Source organism: Prionailurus viverrinus, chromosome B3 (genome assembly GCF_022837055.1).
Source record: "Prionailurus viverrinus isolate Anna chromosome B3, UM_Priviv_1.0, whole genome shotgun sequence".
Taxonomy (NCBI): Eukaryota; Metazoa; Chordata; class Mammalia; order Carnivora; family Felidae; genus Prionailurus; species Prionailurus viverrinus.
Genome location: NC_062566.1, coordinates 82,408,217 through 82,425,650, shown reverse-complemented (window position 1 = coordinate 82,425,650; position 17,434 = coordinate 82,408,217). Strand labels below are relative to the sequence as shown.

General features: G+C 35.6%; 1 protein-coding gene across 9 annotated transcripts in view; it reads right to left on the bottom strand.

Annotated features, from left to right (window-relative positions):
• The window catches only part of TTC6 (tetratricopeptide repeat domain 6), a 220,081-nt gene that overhangs the window by 90,873 nt on the left and 111,774 nt on the right, over positions 1-17,434 (bottom strand). For all 9 annotated transcript variants that reach the window (XR_007153077.1, XR_007153078.1, XM_047863339.1 and 6 more), the window contains one exon: positions 3,421-3,525. Coding sequence is in view for 7 of the 9 variants with exons in the window: in XM_047863339.1 (XP_047719295.1) it covers positions 3,421-3,525 (105 nt within the window). In the remaining 2 variants the exon portion in view is untranslated. The remainder of the gene's footprint in view (positions 1-3,420; positions 3,526-17,434) is intronic.

The following is a 17,434-nucleotide window of genomic DNA, read 5'->3' as shown; positions in this document are numbered from 1 at the left end:
ATCCTATACTATAAACCTTGCTAAAAAAAAAAAAAAAAATTAAAGGTATGATTTGATACTGGTGTGAGTATAGTAATTTGAGAAGTAGAGACTAAAGCATTTGTAATTGAAAACAAATGAGAAAAGATAAAATAAACTCATTTAAAAAATATTTTTTAGAAAGAAAAAATTCTCAAAAATATGATCAGGAATGGGAAAGAAAGTGATGCAACATTAGAAATAAAGATTAACCATTAGAAATGGTTAAGCACAGGGATGCCTGGGTGGCTCAGTTGGTTGAGCAACCGACTTCGGCTCAGGTCATGATCTCATGGTCTGTGAGTTCGAGCCCCACGTTGGGCTCTGTGCTGACAGCTCAGAGCCTGGAGCCTGCTTCAGATTCTGTGTCTCCCTCTCTCTCTGCCCCTCCCCTGCTCATGCTCTGTCTCTCTCTCTCTCTCTCTCTCTCTCTCTCTCTTTGTCAAAAATAAATAAACATTTAAAAAATTTTTTAAAAAAAGAAAGAAAAAAACGGTTAAGCGTCCTACTTGATTTTGGCTCAGGTTATGATCTCACAGCCATGAGCTCTGTGCTGGGTGTGAAGCCTTCTTGGGATTCTCTGTCTCTTCCCCCTCTCTGCTCCCTCTCTCCTTGTGTCTCTCAAAATAAATAAACATTTAAAAAAAAGAAAGATTAACCCTGAAGAGACAGCATATTCATACGCCACATATAATTTATACATCTCAATCAAACAGATGGCTTTCTGTAAGAACGAAATGACTCAAGAAAAAATACTTATAATTGAACAACCCAAGAACAAGGAACCCTTGTGCACTATTGGAGTGTATGCAAACTGGTGCAGTCACTATGGAAAACAGTATCGAGGTTTCTCAAAAAACTAAAAAGAGAGGCATGCCTGGCTGGCTCAGTTGGTATAGCAGAAAACGCTTGATCTTGGCATAGTGAGTTTGAGCCCCCAGTGGGTGTAGACATTACTTCTAAAAAATTGAAAACAGAATTACAATATGATCCAGTAATTCCACTACTGGACTTAAGAATATGAAAACACTAATTCAGAAAAATATATGAACCTCTATGTTTAGTGAAAAATTATCTACAATAGCCAATTTACAGAAAAAGCCCAAGTGTCCATTGACGGATGGATAAAGAAGAGGTGGTATATATATACAATGGAATATTACACAGCCATAAAAAAGAACAAAATCTCGCCACTTGCAACAACAAGAATGGAGCTACAGAGCATAATGCTAAGTGAATTAAGTCAGTCAAAGAAAGACAAATACCATGTTCTTCCACTCATATGTACAATTTAAGAAATAAACAAAGGGAAAAAGAGAGAGAGAAACCAAGAAACAGACTCTTAGCTACAGAGAACAAACTGATGGTTACCAGAGGGGAGGTACGTGGGGGGATGGGTGAAATAGGTGATGGGGATTAAAGACTACACTTATCATAATGAGCACTGGGTAATGTACAGAATTGTTAAATCACTATATTTTACACTTGAAACTAATAAAACCCTGTGTGTTAACTATACTGGAATTAAAATAAAAAATAAATTAAAATGAATAAAAAAAAGTGAACAACCCAAAAATTAGAAAAGAAAAACTTCTCTGTTTTCAATGACTTAAGCACACATTTATTCCAATATTCTTTTATACATGTTTGTAAACACATCTTAATTAAGGAAGGTGTTACTTGAAAGCATATTATATTCAGTGTAGTTTCAATGAGATAATAAGCATAGGACTTTTCTTTTTTTTTAAGTTTTTATTTAAATTCCAGTTAGTTAATATACAGTATAATATTATAGAAAAGAAAAAATTCTAATTGTCAAACAATTACTTTCCCAAATGGTTCAGATGTTTCCACTGAGTTCTTCCAAATTTTCTAGATTATTTTATGCTATATCAGTTTCAGAATATTTTTAAAAAATGAAATCCTACCCAATTAACTTCATGAAGCAAGAATAAACCTGATGGGAGAATGCAACAAAGAAAAAGACATTTCATACATATTTCACCATGAGTATACATTAAAAATAAAGTATTGCCTTACAGAATTCAACATAATATTTAACCAAGTAATCTAAAACATGTAAAGATGTTTCAATATTAACATTCAGAATAGATCCAATATGAATGCGATTCCATCCCTGTCTTGGTTGCAGGGAAGCTAAGTGGTAAACTGATTATTCTATTTCATGAAACATCATGTGTGGACATAATTTTTTATTTAATTTTACCTCTATTACACAAGAAGGGTAATATACCCTTCTTATGCTCTCCCTATGATTTCTTCAATTTTTTGTTTTATCATGATCTGAGTTTTAGTAAGCTGCCCCAAATACCATGCAAATAAAATAATCCTAAGTACTATTAAAAATTTAAGCACAGGGGCGCCTGGGTGGCTCAGTCAGTTAAGCGTCCGACTTCAGCTCAGGTCACGATCTCACAGTCCGTGAGTTCGAGCCCCACGTCGGGCTCTGGGCTGATGGCTCAGAGCCTGGCACCTGCTTCCAGTTCTGTGTCTCCCTCTCTCTCTGCCCCTCCCCCATTAATGCTCTGTCTCTCTCTGTCTCAAAAATAAACGTTAAAAAAAAATTAAAAAAAAATTTAAGCACAATAATGTTAATCACAGAATTGTTTTAAAAGGAAAAAAATAAAAAGAAAGGAGAAAAGGGGAGAAAAGTAGAAGAAAAGAAGGATGATGAAGGATTTTTGAGAATGAAAGAAAATGGACCAAAAAACAGGTAGTAATTGTCTTGAGGGAGAAGAATAATAGTTGCATTGGGCTTTCTTCTCTTGACTTTTCTAATTTTTAAAATAATCAGTATAACATAATATAAGAGCAAACAAACACTCTTTAAGGGAAGAAGAGAAAAGAGTCAGAACTGTATTGGGTGGTATTAAATTAACTAAAAGTACACTTCAAAAAGTAAATGAAAATGACATGAAGGTCTTTTAAACAACCCAAGTAGTTCTATATCTTGGAAACTTGGTCGAATAAAATATTTATTCAAAAAGAAAACAGAATAGGGACTCCTGGGTGGCTCAGTCAGTTAAGCCTCTGACTTCGGCTCAGGCCATCTCACGGTTTGAGAGTTTGAGCTCTGCATTGCACTGTCTGCTGTCAGCACAGAACCAGCTTCAGGTCTTCTGTCTCCCTCTCTCTCTGTCCCTCCCCAGCCTGTACTCTCTCTCTCAAAAATAAATAAGCATTAAAAAAAAAGCAGAATAATCTTATTGACTGGCTAGAGTGACATGGATAAGTACAACACTATAAGACCATCCAATCAGTCTTAATTACGGCAACAGTTGTCTGACAATTTACATAGCAACTGTCCAGTAAAATTTAATGTCATAATCAATTATACAATTTAATTATTAAACAACCAAAAAAAGTCATTCAGTGTGTTACCTCATATTTTGGATATAGAATTTCCTTCATAACAGATACTGGAACAGAGAATTTGGGTGAAGTTGGATTCCAAAACAACTTCGTACATCCTGGATAAGCAGACACCTTTGGAAATAAAATGAAAGGTTAGTAAAAACCAGCAAATTATCTCTAGTGTAAAGACCCAAACTTCTGTCAAATGTGTTCCTGGTTGCCCAGATAGTGAGTTGATTGGTTCCATAACCACTGAACGTCTGGGAAAGGCAACTTTTCACACCCACCAGATTAGCAGAAATGTAGAGTTGGCAATTCCAACAAATGTCAACGATGTGGGGAAACTAGTAGAACCGCAATGGAGACAAACCAGCCGTTTCTAGTAAAATAGAAAATGTACATGCCACATGACCCAGCAATTTCACTTCCCACTGTATACTCTAAGAAAATTCTTACACATGTGCATGAAGAGACATGTACAGGGATGTTCGTGCAGCATATGAAATAGCAAAAAAGAAAACCCAATCTAAATGTCCATTAATAGAAAAACAAATTAATAAAATATGGCATATTCACATAACTAACACTATAAGGCCATTCAAGCCCAAAAATTATAAACCACAGATGGATCTTAGGAGCACAGTATTGACAGCAAAATAAGCATCTTTTAGAAAGTGTCATTTACGTAAAAGTCTCTAGACCACACAGAACTATAGTATTTATTATTTAGTGTCACATATATATCTAATAAAGTATAAAATCATGAACTAGAAAGACTGCAATTATAACAGTAACTGCTGCTGGGTTAGGAGGAAGAGAAATGAAATTAGAAAGAAGTGCAAAATGACTTATTATTTTTTTATTTATTTTATTTTAAAAAATCTGAAACAAGTATGACAAAAAGTTAAAACAAATTCTTGATAAAGTGTCACCAGTTGTATGTTAGTTTGGTTTCTATATTTGTTTGTTTATTCAAACTTTTTCAAAATAAAACTGAATCAGGCATAGGTGAATTTTTAGGGAGGTGAAACTATCCTGCATGATACTGGAAATGTGGCTATATAACATGATGCATTTGTCAAAACCCACTGAACTTTAGAGCACAAACAGTGAACCTTTGTGTACAGAAATTTGAAAAAAATTATTTAGGGGGGAGCATGGGTGGCTCAGTCAATTAAGCACCTGACTCTTAATTTCAGCTCAGGTCATGATCTCACGGTTCGTGGGATTGAGCCCCAATTTGGGCTTTGTGCTAAGTGTGGAACCTGCTTAGGATTCTCTCTCTCTCTCTCTCTCTCTCTCTCTCTCTCTCTCAAAAAAGAAAAGGTAAGGAAAGGAAAGGAAAGGAAAGGAAAGGAAAGGAAAGGAAAAGGGAAAGGGAAAGGGAAAAGGGAAAAGAAAAGAAAAAAAAAGAAAGAAAGAAAAGAAAAAAATAATTTAGGAAATCAAGGGGAATCCCAGGATGGAATGCAGAATATAACAAAAAAACAATCTAACTGTATTATAAATGTATGAAACAACCTCACTAAAGGGGGTTGGGAAAAAAGTTGCTGACCTTAGTAACTTTGGAAATGAGTATAGTTTATAAAAATAAATTGTATATAACACTACTTAAGTTGATGAAGTTGTATCCGCCAGGAATATGGGACAATAATTCTAATACGTCTACACTGAAGTTGAACAGTTAAGTGAATGGATGGAAGATGGTAGCAGCCAGGGTTGTCACTGTTGGTTGGGAGTTTAAAGAAAAGCAAGGGAGAAGGTTAGAATGATCACGTAATAGATTCAAGTTGGAGACATCAGTATGACCCCATGTTTAGCTTAATTTAGACACAGGTTATATACAGACATATTTATAGGAGTTAGTACATATTTCCTTACTGTGTCAGCTAAGAAGGCCTGGAAGCAACAATGCCCCAGTAGCAACAAGCACACCTAATGTCTAGCTGTTGGTTTCTAATTACGTTCTGCAATAAAGGGAATTGGGGCTTCTTGTTGAAATGGCTGTTTCTTGGGGTGCCTGGGTGGCTTGGCTGGTTAAACATCTGACACTTGATTTTGGCTCAGGTCATGATATCTCAGCTTGTGAGATCGAGGCCTACACTGGGCTCTGCACAGATAGCACCAAGCCTGTTTGGGATTCTCTCTCTCCCTCTTTCTCTGCCTCTCCCTCTCTTGTGCTTTCTTGCTTTCTCACTTTCTCTCTCTCTCTCCCTCTCAAAAATAAATAAATAAACATTAAAAAAAAAAAAGAAAGAAATGGCTGATTCTGTGGTCTGGGACAGGAAATATATAAGATGAGCCTTTTTAAAAAGTGTTGGGGCTTTTGGGTGGCTCAGTTGGTTGAGCATCCGACTTCAGCTCAGGTCATGATCACGGTCTGTGAGTTTGAGCCCCATGTCAGACTCTGTGCTGACAGCTCAGAGCCTGGGGCCTGCTTCAGATTCTGTGTCTCCCTCTCTCTCTGCCCCTCTCCCGTTCATGCTGCGTGTCTCTCTCTCTGTCAAAAATAAACAAACACTAAAAACAAATGTTTTTAAGTGTTATAAAAAAATCCCACGGTAATGGGGGATGGTGTTGAAGGGACATAGGAGCCAACTGAAGGAACTCTCAATAACCAATGCTCAAAATGTTTTAGCAAAATATTAATATTAATAATAATAATAAAGTAGTATTGGAGTATAACTCAAAGTGCAACATAAATATCCATGACTCATACTATATAAATAATTGAATGAATAAATAAATGAGAAGAAAAGACAAATCTGCACAAATACAAATTAATTTTTTTATTATACTCTGGCCTCCAGGAGATAGAGCACGACTCCACATTCGTAAAGTGTGAGCTGAACATAAGTGACTTCCTCCCAAAGAGTATGGTATGAAAATGGGGGAAAAGAGAAACTATACAATGAAGAAACTTGAGAAACACTACTTCAGATGATTAAGACTAACATCAACAGTCATAACACATGTTGATAATACGCACCTTTGATATGATGTAATCAAAATGGTGCTTTCCCTTGGTTGTCTTCCCTCCAAAATCACACCAGGCAAATCCCAATGGGGGGACATTCTACAAAATACCTGACTACTACTCCCCCAAAATCTTAGAAACTGCCACAGCCAAGAGCAAACTAACAAATATGACAACTAAATATATTGAGGTATCCTAGATGGGATCCCGGAACAGAAAATTAACATTACATAAAAACTAAAGAAGTCTGAATAAAATATGGGCCTTAGTTAATAACAATGTATAAATACTAGTTCATGGAACTGTAAGCTGTATTAGTTTGCTGACGCTGCCCTAACAAATTACCACTGGTGGTTTAAAGTAACAGAAATGTGTTCTCTCACTGTTCTGGAGACTAGAAGTCCAAAATCAAGGTGTGGGTATTTTCCAGGCTCCCTTGGAAGGCTCTCGGGAAGAATCCTTCCTTGCCTCTTCCTAACTTCTGGTGGTTGCCATCAGTCCCGGGCATTTCTTAGCTTGCAGATGCATCCTTCCAATCTCTACGTCTACCGTCAAATGGCCTTCCTGTGTGTCTGTGTGGTCAAAGGCATTTTCCTCTTATAACGACCCTGTCCTATTGGATTTAGGGCCCACCCTAAATCCAGAATGCACCCCAAGATTCTGAATTATATTTGCAAAGATCCTATTTCCAAATAAGGTCACATTCACAGGTATTGTGGGTTAGGCCTTGGACATATTTCTTTGGGGCCACTATTAACCCACTATTATCGTATTAATAATGGGGGAGACAGGATGTGTAATATGTGGGAAACCTCCATACCGTCTTTGCAATTTTTCTGTACTCTGAAACAACTCTACAAAATAAAGTTTATTATAAATAAATAATTAAATATTAAATCAAACAAAAAATTTGTCTCAAAAAATAGTTGGAGGCATAAAAATTAATCAGACATTCATGACAAAACCTTGAAGAAAATGTGGTAAGATTTTTAAAAATAAATAGCTGTTTGAATGCATGGTATTATTGGTGATTATGTTTCTTTGATGTTTCCGTTGACTTTTAATAATACTTAATTGGACTATTCATTTTCCCAAAGAAGATTTTTCACCAGAAAAATGACCTCAAACAATGTTAGAGCATCAACTTGCAAGCGTCACTGCAGCATTGACTATGAAACCTTAATAGTGATATCTCCTAGAGGGTGGGTGTTACACAGACCTTTTAGAATAATATACAAAGACCCAAACACAGTACATAAAGATCCACAATTATAAGGTGACACTGAGTCTTGACCACTTTATTTCCAGTCAGATATACTTCAACTACTCCATATACTTGATTGCATTTCCTATACCAACCGAGTAGAGAAAAGCAGATTTTGCAGGTGCCAGGTTAATTTGTCCACCATAAGAATTCAAAATTAAGTTTCTATCTCACTCATCCTCTGTTTTGCTGGGCGCATTATGTCACTTTATGCTGTACAGACCTACAACCAGGAAGTCCTTGCTAAAAGATGAATAAAATCTTCCAAAATCATCTGACAACTCTTCTTCCAAAGATCAACTAGAAATTAAGAAGATTTCAGGCATTCAAATGATAGGATACATACAATACAGTAATTCCTTCTGTGTAGTAGATAGACTTCCAGCAGCTTAAGCATCCAGAATAAAAGTATTCCCCTAGAAGTAAGCAAGATATGACACTCAAAGAGGGAAGAGAGGAAAATCTATCACCAAGCAACAGCACTTTGCTATTAAGGAAAAGCACAAGTGCACCTTCAGGAGAGAATTTATCAAATTAAACTGGTAAAGAAACACTCATCATGGTAAACTGATTTCCCCTGCAATGCTCAGAACTTTCTAAGAGAAGAGCTAGGAAAATAGTTAGAAGTGACAGGGTTGGTGGCTGCTAGTACTCAACAGGAAGACAGGGATTGCACAGCAAAGTAAATTACTATTAAGCAACCAGGCTGATTAAGTGTAATAGCACCTGCACAGCCCCTGTGGTTACTATGTACATTACAACCCCATACAATAACTCCTGTTCACACTGAAGAGCCAAGGTCAGAATATTCTGTTCACTAAGGGAGAGAGACATGCAAATTAGTTCCCAGGGATGAGTCAAGCTTCAGAGAAGTGAAACATAAGGATGAACGAGACTTTTCAAAATGTGGTCTGAGACTCCGAAGAACTCAAGATCTTTTCGAGGGTCTTTTCAAGACCTTTTCAATACCTTTCCACACCTGAAAACTATTTCCTCAATAATATTAAGAGGCTACTTGCCTTTTTCTCTGTGTTGAAATTTGCACTGATGGTGCAAAACAAACAAACAAACAAACAAACAAAACATTGAGTAAAACTGATGGCACCTTACCATGAATCAAGGCAGCAGCACCTTAAAAATGCACACCAGAAGGCAGGAAAAATTGTTAAGAACACATCTTTATTTTGTAAGCACACATCAATGTGACTAAATGAGAATTACACATAAAGTGTTTCGGTGGCCGCAGAATGGTGGATTTGAGGAAAAACACGTGCTATTGTTAGAGTTGTGAACTGAACCTGCCACCATTTTCACTTTGACAAGACACACATCAAACTGGTCATTCAGACTTGGATATGTGGCAAGCATTTTCTTGAAACTAAATGAAGAAATCCTGTCATTTCAAACAAAACCACTTATAGTGTCTGTGCCAATGAAACAATTTAAGCATTTAGCCAAAATTAGAATTTTGGGAAATTTGTGCCCCTCACCATGAGCCTGTCAGGTTCCCAATGTAGAAGACTGCTGACCACACTGACTCCATCTTTGGCCCTCCACCTTGTCCATGCCTGTGCAATGACCCCCCCCTCAGTGCCACATGGCAGACCCCACGGAGGTTGATGTATACACTGACAGGAATGTGGGAAGGCTCATTCTGATCTTCCTTAAAGTGGTTCACAGAAGGCTCCGCTTTTGGTAACCAGTAAAGCTGACTGGTGCACAGATGCCACCACTTTTGATAACTACCTTTTAACCTCACCACAATGCCCCTCACTCTATAAAAGCTAAAGATTAGGGTCCAGATTGGACAGAGAATAGCTGCATAGTACCTGAGTAGTTTGTCTGCCCAATCCCCCTTGTCAGTAAGTTACCCTGAATAAAACTATAAATGGTATGGAGTGGTTTGCTTCCTTTTTCAGTCATAAAGTGCCTTCTCAGTCTGGACGATACTTTGCTGTCCTTCCTCCACCTTCTAACACAATGCTAAAACCTTTTTCTGATAATATTAAAAATACGGTATTTTGATATTATAGTGAAATGTATCAACTTTTGAAGATCTACATAACTTGATGAACAATATTTTCCAAATAACCAAGGTACAATGTTACAAAATAACAAATGGGTAAAAAAAATACATTGCAAGTACAAAAAAACCAATAGATTTTAATGTATCAAGGTATGAAAAAGTCATCGATATGGTTTCTGCTTTCATTTGCAACAAAAATTTTTAGCTGTAGGAATTATCATTTAATACATTATCTTTCAGCTACACAAATTATCATTCAATATTAATAACTAAGTTTAATTGCTTTGTTGTGGTCTAACAATCACAATTTTTTATTGAACTTCTTTATTTTTGAGATAATTATAGATTCACATGCAGTTTTAAGAAATATTAAATAATGAGAGATCCCGTCTATACTAGTTTCCCTCAAAGGTAACATCTTGCAAGACTATAGTACAATATCACAAACAAATATTAACATTAATACAGTCAAAACACAGAACATTTTCATTACCACAGGATCCCTCATGTTGTCCTTTTATAGACACACTCATCCCACCCCCCATGCTTAAACCCTAGATACCACTAATCTGTCTTCCATTCTTATAATTTTGTTACTTCAAGAATGTTATGTAAGGAAACCATAAGGTATGTAATCTTTTAAAAATGCTTTTTTTAGCATAATTCTCTGAAGATTCATCCTTATAGTTGCATACATCAAGAGTTCATTCCTTTTTATTGCTGACTGGTAGTTGCATGTTCAGTTAAAAAAAAAGATTGCTGAAATGTTTTCCAGAGGGTTGAGAGGAGATTTTTTTAAATTAAGAATTCAATTTCCTCCATAAAGACTCCACCAAAAAAACTACTAGAATAAATGGATTCAGTAAAGTTGCATGATACAAAATTAACACCCAGAAATTGGTTGAGTTTCTATACACTAATAACAAAGTATCAGAAAGAGATATTAAGAAAATAATTTCATTTACGATTGTATCAAAAATAATAAAATACTTACCTAGGAATAAACTTAACCAAGGAGGTGAAAGATATGTACTCTGAAAACTATAAAATACTGATTAAAGATATTGAAGATGACACAAACAAATAAAAAGATATTTCATGGTCATGGATTGGAAGAATTAATATCGTTAAAATGTCCATATTCCCCAAAGCAATAATTCAGTGCAATCCCTACCAAAATACCGACAGCATTTTTCACAGAACTTGAACAAATGATACTAAAACTTGTATGAAATCAGTAAAGAGCCTGAATAGCCAAAGAAATCTTGAGAAAAAAGAACAAAGCTGAAGGTGTCACAATTCCTGATTTCAAAATATACTACAAAGCTGGAGTAATCAAAACAGTATGACACATGGCTCAGTAGAACAGAATAGAGAGCCCAGAAATAAACCCACACATACACAGCCAATTAATCTATGGCAAAGGAAGCAGGAATGTACAATGGAGGAAAGTCTCTTCAATAAACGATGCTGGGGAAAACTGGACCACTTTCTAACACCATACACAAAAATAAACTCAAAATGGAAAAAGATCTAAATGTAAGCCCTACAGTAACATTTTCCTAGATATGTCTCCTAAGACAAGGGAAATTAAAGCAAAATTAAATTATTAGGACTACATCAAAATAAAAAGCTTTTGCTCAGCACAGGAAAGCATCAACAAAATGAAAAGGCAACCTACTGAATGGGAGAAAATATTTGCAAATTATATATTTGATAAGGGGCTAATACCAAAACATATAAAGAACTTATACAATTCAACACACACACACACAAAAATCTAATTAAAAAAAATTGGGGTGAAGAGGCACCTCGGTGGCTCAGTCCATTAAACGACCGAATCATTATCTCGGCTCAGGTCATGATCTCACTGTTCATGAATTCAAGCCCCACATAAGGGTCTGCACTGACAGCATGGAACCTACTTAAGATTCTCTGTCTCCTTCTCTCTCTGCCCCTCCCTCACTTGTGCACACTTGTGCACTCTCTCTCTCTCAAAATAAATAAACTTTAAAAAATACTTCAAAAAACTGGGCAGAAGACCTGAGTAGGCATTTTTCCAAAGAAGGCATACAGATGGCCAACAGATACATAAAAAGATGCTCAACATCACCACTCATTAGTGGAAATGAAAATCAAAATCACAAGGTATCACCTTACACCTGTCAGAATGGCTAAAATAAAAAAGACTAAAAAATAACAAGTGTTGACGAGGATGTGGAGAGAAAGGAACCCTTTTGCACTGTTGGTGGAAATGTAAACCGGTGCAGCCACTGGAAAACTGTATGGAGGTTCCTCAAAAAATTAAAAATAGAAATTCCATATGATCCAATAATTCCGCTACTGGGTATTCATCTGAAGAAAATGAAACACAAATTTGAGAAGATGTGTGGTACCCCTATGGTTGTTGCAGCATTATTTACTTAGGAAGCAACCTAAGTGTCTATCAGTAGATGAATGGATAAGGAAGATGTAGTATGTAAACACACACACACACACACACACACACACACACACACACACTGGAATATTACACAGCCATAGAAAAGGATAAGATGGTGCCATTTGTGACATGAATGAGCCTAGAGGGTATTATTCTAAGTGAAATAAGTCAGACCGAGAAAGACAAATACCATATGATTTCACTCACATGTGGAATATAAAAAATGAAATGAATAAACAAAAAGCAGAATCAGACCTATAAATATAGAGAACCAACTGATTGTTGCCAGAGGGAAGAAAGGTGGAGAACAGGCAAAAATGGGTGAAGTGTATTAGGAGATACAGCTTCTTATTATGTAGTGAATAAGTCATGGGAATGAAAAATACAGTGTAGGGAATACAGTCAATGATATTGGAATAGTGTTATATGGTGAGAGAAGGTAGCTGCACTTGCAGCTATGCATATATATGCACTATGCATATAGCATAAAGGTTAAAGAAGCTGAACCACTATATTATATACCTGAAAGTAATGTAACATTGTATGTCAACTATACTCAAACAAAAACACATTTTTAATAATTCAATTTCCTTAATAGTTATAAGGCTACTCAAATTATCTACTTCATTCATAATGAGTGAGCTGTGGCAGCTTTGTTTTCTGAGGAACTGCTCCATTTCATCTAAGTTGTCAAATTTATATGTGTAGAGTCACTCATAGTGTTCCCTTATTCTTTTGACATCTGAAAGATCTTTAGGGACATCTCGCATTTCATTTCTAATATCGGTTAACTTGTGTCCTTTATTTTTTTTCTTGTCAGTCTTGTTAGAGATCAATTTTATTGATCTTTTCAAAGAATTAGATTTTGTTGCATTGATTTTCTCTATATTTTCTGTTTTCAATTTTACTGATTTCTGCCCTTTATTATTCCTTCCCTTTGCTTACTTTTTATTTTGCTCCTCTTTTTTTAGGTTTCTGAGGTAGAAGCTTAAATTATTTATTGAGGGGCACCTGAGTAGCTCAGTCACTTGAGCAGATGACTCTTGGTTTTGACTTGGTCATGATCTTGGTTCCCAGGTTCGAGCCCCACATAAGGTTCTCTGCTAACCATGTGGAGCCTGCTTGAGATTCTCTCTCCCCTTCTCTCTCTCTGCTTCTCACCTGCTCATGCATGCTTTCTCTCCATCTCCCTCTCAAAATAAACAAATAAAACTCAAATATGTTTTAAAATTATTTATTGATACTTTGTCTTTTCTTTTTTTTTATTTTTTAAAATGTTTTTATTTATTTTTGTGACAGAGAGAGACAGAGCATGCTCCTCCAGGGAGGAGCAGAGAGAGAGGGAGACACAGAATCGGAAGCAGGCTCTAGGCTCTGAGCTGTCAGCACAGAGCCCAATGCAGGGCTCGAACCCACAGACTGTGAGATCATGACCTGAGCTGAAGTCGGACGCTTAACTGACTGAGCCACCCAGGCGCCCCGATACTTTGTCTTTTCTACGGTAAGCATTTAGTGCTTACGGTAAGCATTTAGTGCTATAAATTTCCCTTTCAGCAGTGCTTTAACTGTGTGCCACACATTCTGATATGTTATATGTTCATTGTAATTCTGTTCAATTGATTTTCTATATGGTTTTCTATCTGTTGAGACTTTCTTGTTAAGCCACAATTACTTATAACTTTATTATTTAGCTTCTAACTATTTGGATATTTTTCTGTTATCTTTGTTATTGATATCTAAGTTGATTCCATTATGGATTTGCTCTGTCTTGGTATATGTCCTATGGGAACTTGAAAAAAATGTGTATTCTGTTTTTGTTGGGTGTAATCATATATAATTTCAACTAGATTCTATTGGTTAATGGAGTTTTTGAGTTCTTCTACATCCTTGCAGATTTTCTCTCCAAATGTTTTATTAATTACTTACAGAGGGATGTTGAACTCTCCAACTGTAAATGTGGAATATCCCATTTCTCATTCAGTTTTTGCTGCACATATTTTGTAGGTATGTTCTTTGGTGCACATACTTCTTAAGACTGCCATGTCTTCCTGGTAGGTTGGCGCTTTTATCACAGTATAATGCCCCTCTCTGTCTCTGATAACTTCCTTTGCTTGAAAGTCTACTTTTTCTGACATTAATGATATTAATAATAATATTAATAACCTGCTTTTCTTTGATTTATGTTTGCATGCTATACCTTTTTTTACCTTTTGCTTTCAACCTTCCCATATCATCATAACTGAAGTCAGTTACTCGTAGACACTATATACTGAGTCATGTTCTTTTAATCTACTCTACAATCTCTGTCACATTAAGTGGTGTATTTAGACAATTTACATATAACTTATGGATATAGTCTGCCATTTCATTTTTTTTGTTTTGTTTGCTCTATCTGGTATTTTTTGTTTTTCTGTTTTCTTTTTCCTGCCTTCCTATTGCCTGGATATAGTTTTAAATTCCACTTTTATTTATCTATGGTGTTTTTGAGTGTATCTCTTTCTATAGCTTTTTAGTTTTGTTCTAGGAATTACATTATGTAAAAATAACTTATCAAAGTCTACAAATGTCATCATTTTACCAGTTTGAGTAATATGAAACCTTGCCTCCCTTTATGTCTCCTTACCCTTCCCCATTTATAATATAATTATTTTAAACATTTCCTCCATATACATTTAATAACATAATTTTTGTTTCAACTGACAAACATAATTTAGAATACTCAAAAGGAGAAGGAAACTAATGCATTTACTCATATTTTTGCTTTAAATGTTTTTGTTCCTTCTAGATACTCCAAGATTCTTCTTTTCATCATTTTTTTCCTATTTAGAGAACTTCCTTTAGTCATTTTTTTAGGGCAAATCTGCCAGCAACAAATTCTCTGTTTCCTTTCGTCTGAAAATGTCTTGATTCCCTTTTATTCCCAAAGGATATTTTCTCCAGATACAGGACTGATTTCTGGCTTCAATAGTTTCTGATGAGAAATCCACTGCCATTCAAATTGTTTTTCTCCTATAAGTAACATACTGTCCCTCTCTTGGTTCTTTCAAGGTTTTTTTCTATGTCATTACTTCTCATAAGTTTGAGTATTATGTGACTTAGTACAAATTTCTTTAGATTTTTCCTGCTTGGGGTTTGTTCAGGTTCCTAAATATGTTTGTATTTTTCCAAATTCAGAGTTTTTCAGCCATCATTTCTTCTTACACATTTTCAGTCACCTCTATCTCTTCTTTTTCTTCTCCTTGCAGGACTGTAACAACACAAATGTTAGATCTTTGGTAATATCCCCACAGGTCAAGGGACCTGTTCCCACAAGTCTATTTTTTTCAGTTTATTTCTCTTTGTTGTTCAGACTGGATAAATTCTATTGTTCTATCTTCAACTTCACTGATTCCTGTCTCTGCCACTCTACTTTTGAGCCCATCCACTAAGCTTTTTATTTCAGTTATTATGTTTTTAATTCTAAAATGTTTTCTGTTTCTCCCCTATATTTTCAATTTCTTTCCTAAGAGTTCTATTTCCTTTCTCTTTATTTTTATAATTGAGATATAATTGACATATAACATTACATTATTTTCAGGTGTATAATATAATGATTCAATATTTGTATATGCTGCAAAATGATCACCACAATAAGTCAGGTTAACATTCATCACTATATATAGTTACAGAATTTCTTTTCTTATAAAAAGAAACTTTTAAGATCTACTCTCTCAGCAGCTTTCAAATATGCAATACAGTATAATTAACTATAGTCTTCATGCTGTACATTACATCCCCATGACTTATTTATCTTAAAACTAGTAATTTGTAGCTTTTGATTCCCTTCACCTATTTCACCCACCTCCCCACCCGTCACCTTTGGCAACCACCAATCTGTTCTCTGTATCTATGAGCTTGGTTTTTTGGAGTTTGGGAGGGGGTTAGATTCTACATAGAAGCAAGATCATTTGTCTTTCTCTATATGGTTTATTTCAGTTAGCAAAATGCCTTCAAGGTCCATCCATGTTGTCACAAATGGCAAGATTTCATTCTTTTTCATGGTTGAATACTCCTGTGTGTGTGATTGTGTGTGTGTGTGTGTCACATTTTCTTTCACATTCATCCATCAGTGGACACTTACATTGCTTCCATATTTTTGCTATTATAAATAGTGTTGCAAGAAACATGGGGGGTTGCCTGTATCTTTTCAACTTAGTGGTTTAATTTTCTTTGGACAAATGTCTAGAAGTGGGATTGTTGGATCATGTGGTAGTCCTATTTTTAATTTTTTAAGGAACCTGTTTTCCACAGTGGCTATACCAACTTACATTCCTACTAACAGAGTACAAGAATTCCCTATTCTCCGTATCTTCATCAACACTTGTTATTTCTTGTCCTTTTGATGATAGCCACTCTAAAAGGTGTGTGGTGATATTTCATTGTGGTTTTGATTTGCATTTCCCTGGTGATTAGTGATCTTGAGCATCTTTTCATGTAACTGTAGGCCATCTGTATCTTTTCTGGAAAAATCTCTATTCAGATCCTCTGCCCATTTTTTAATTGGATTGTTTTTTTGCCTTTGAGTTGTATGAGTTCTTTATATATTTTGGATATTAACACCTTATCATATATATTATTTGCAAATATATTCTCCCAGTCTGTAAGCTGCCTTTTCATTTTGTTGATAGTTTCCTTTGCTTTGCAGAAGCTTTTTAGTTTTATATACTCCTACTTACTCACTTTTGCTTCTGGTGCCTTTGCTTTTGATGCTAAATCCAAAGAATCATTGCCAAGACCAATATTAAGGAGATTACCACCTATTTTCTTCGAGGAGTTTTATGGTTTCAGATTTTACACTCAAGTAATTAAACCATTTTTAGTTAAGTTTTGTGTATGGTATGAGATAATGGTCCAGTTTCATTCTTTTGCATGTGGCTGTCCAATTTTCTCAACATCATTTATTGAAGAGATTGTCCTTTCCCCACTGTACATTCTTGGCTCCTTTGTCATAAATTAATTGACCATGTATGTGTAGATTTATTTCTAGGCTCTCTATTCTGCTCCATTGATCTATGTGTCTGTTTTTATGGAAACACCATATTGTTTTTTGTTTTTGTTTTGTTTTATTTATTATTTTGAGAGAGAGAAAGAAAGAGGGAGAGTAGGGGAGGGACAGAGAAAGAGGGAGAAGGAGAGAGACAGAATCACAAGCAGACTCCACACTGTCAGTGCAGAGCCCTATATGGGGCTCAAATTCATAAACCATGAGATCATGACCTGAGCTGAAGTCCAACGTTTAACCAACTGAGCCATGCAGGCACCACATTACCATACTGTTTTGATTACTATAAC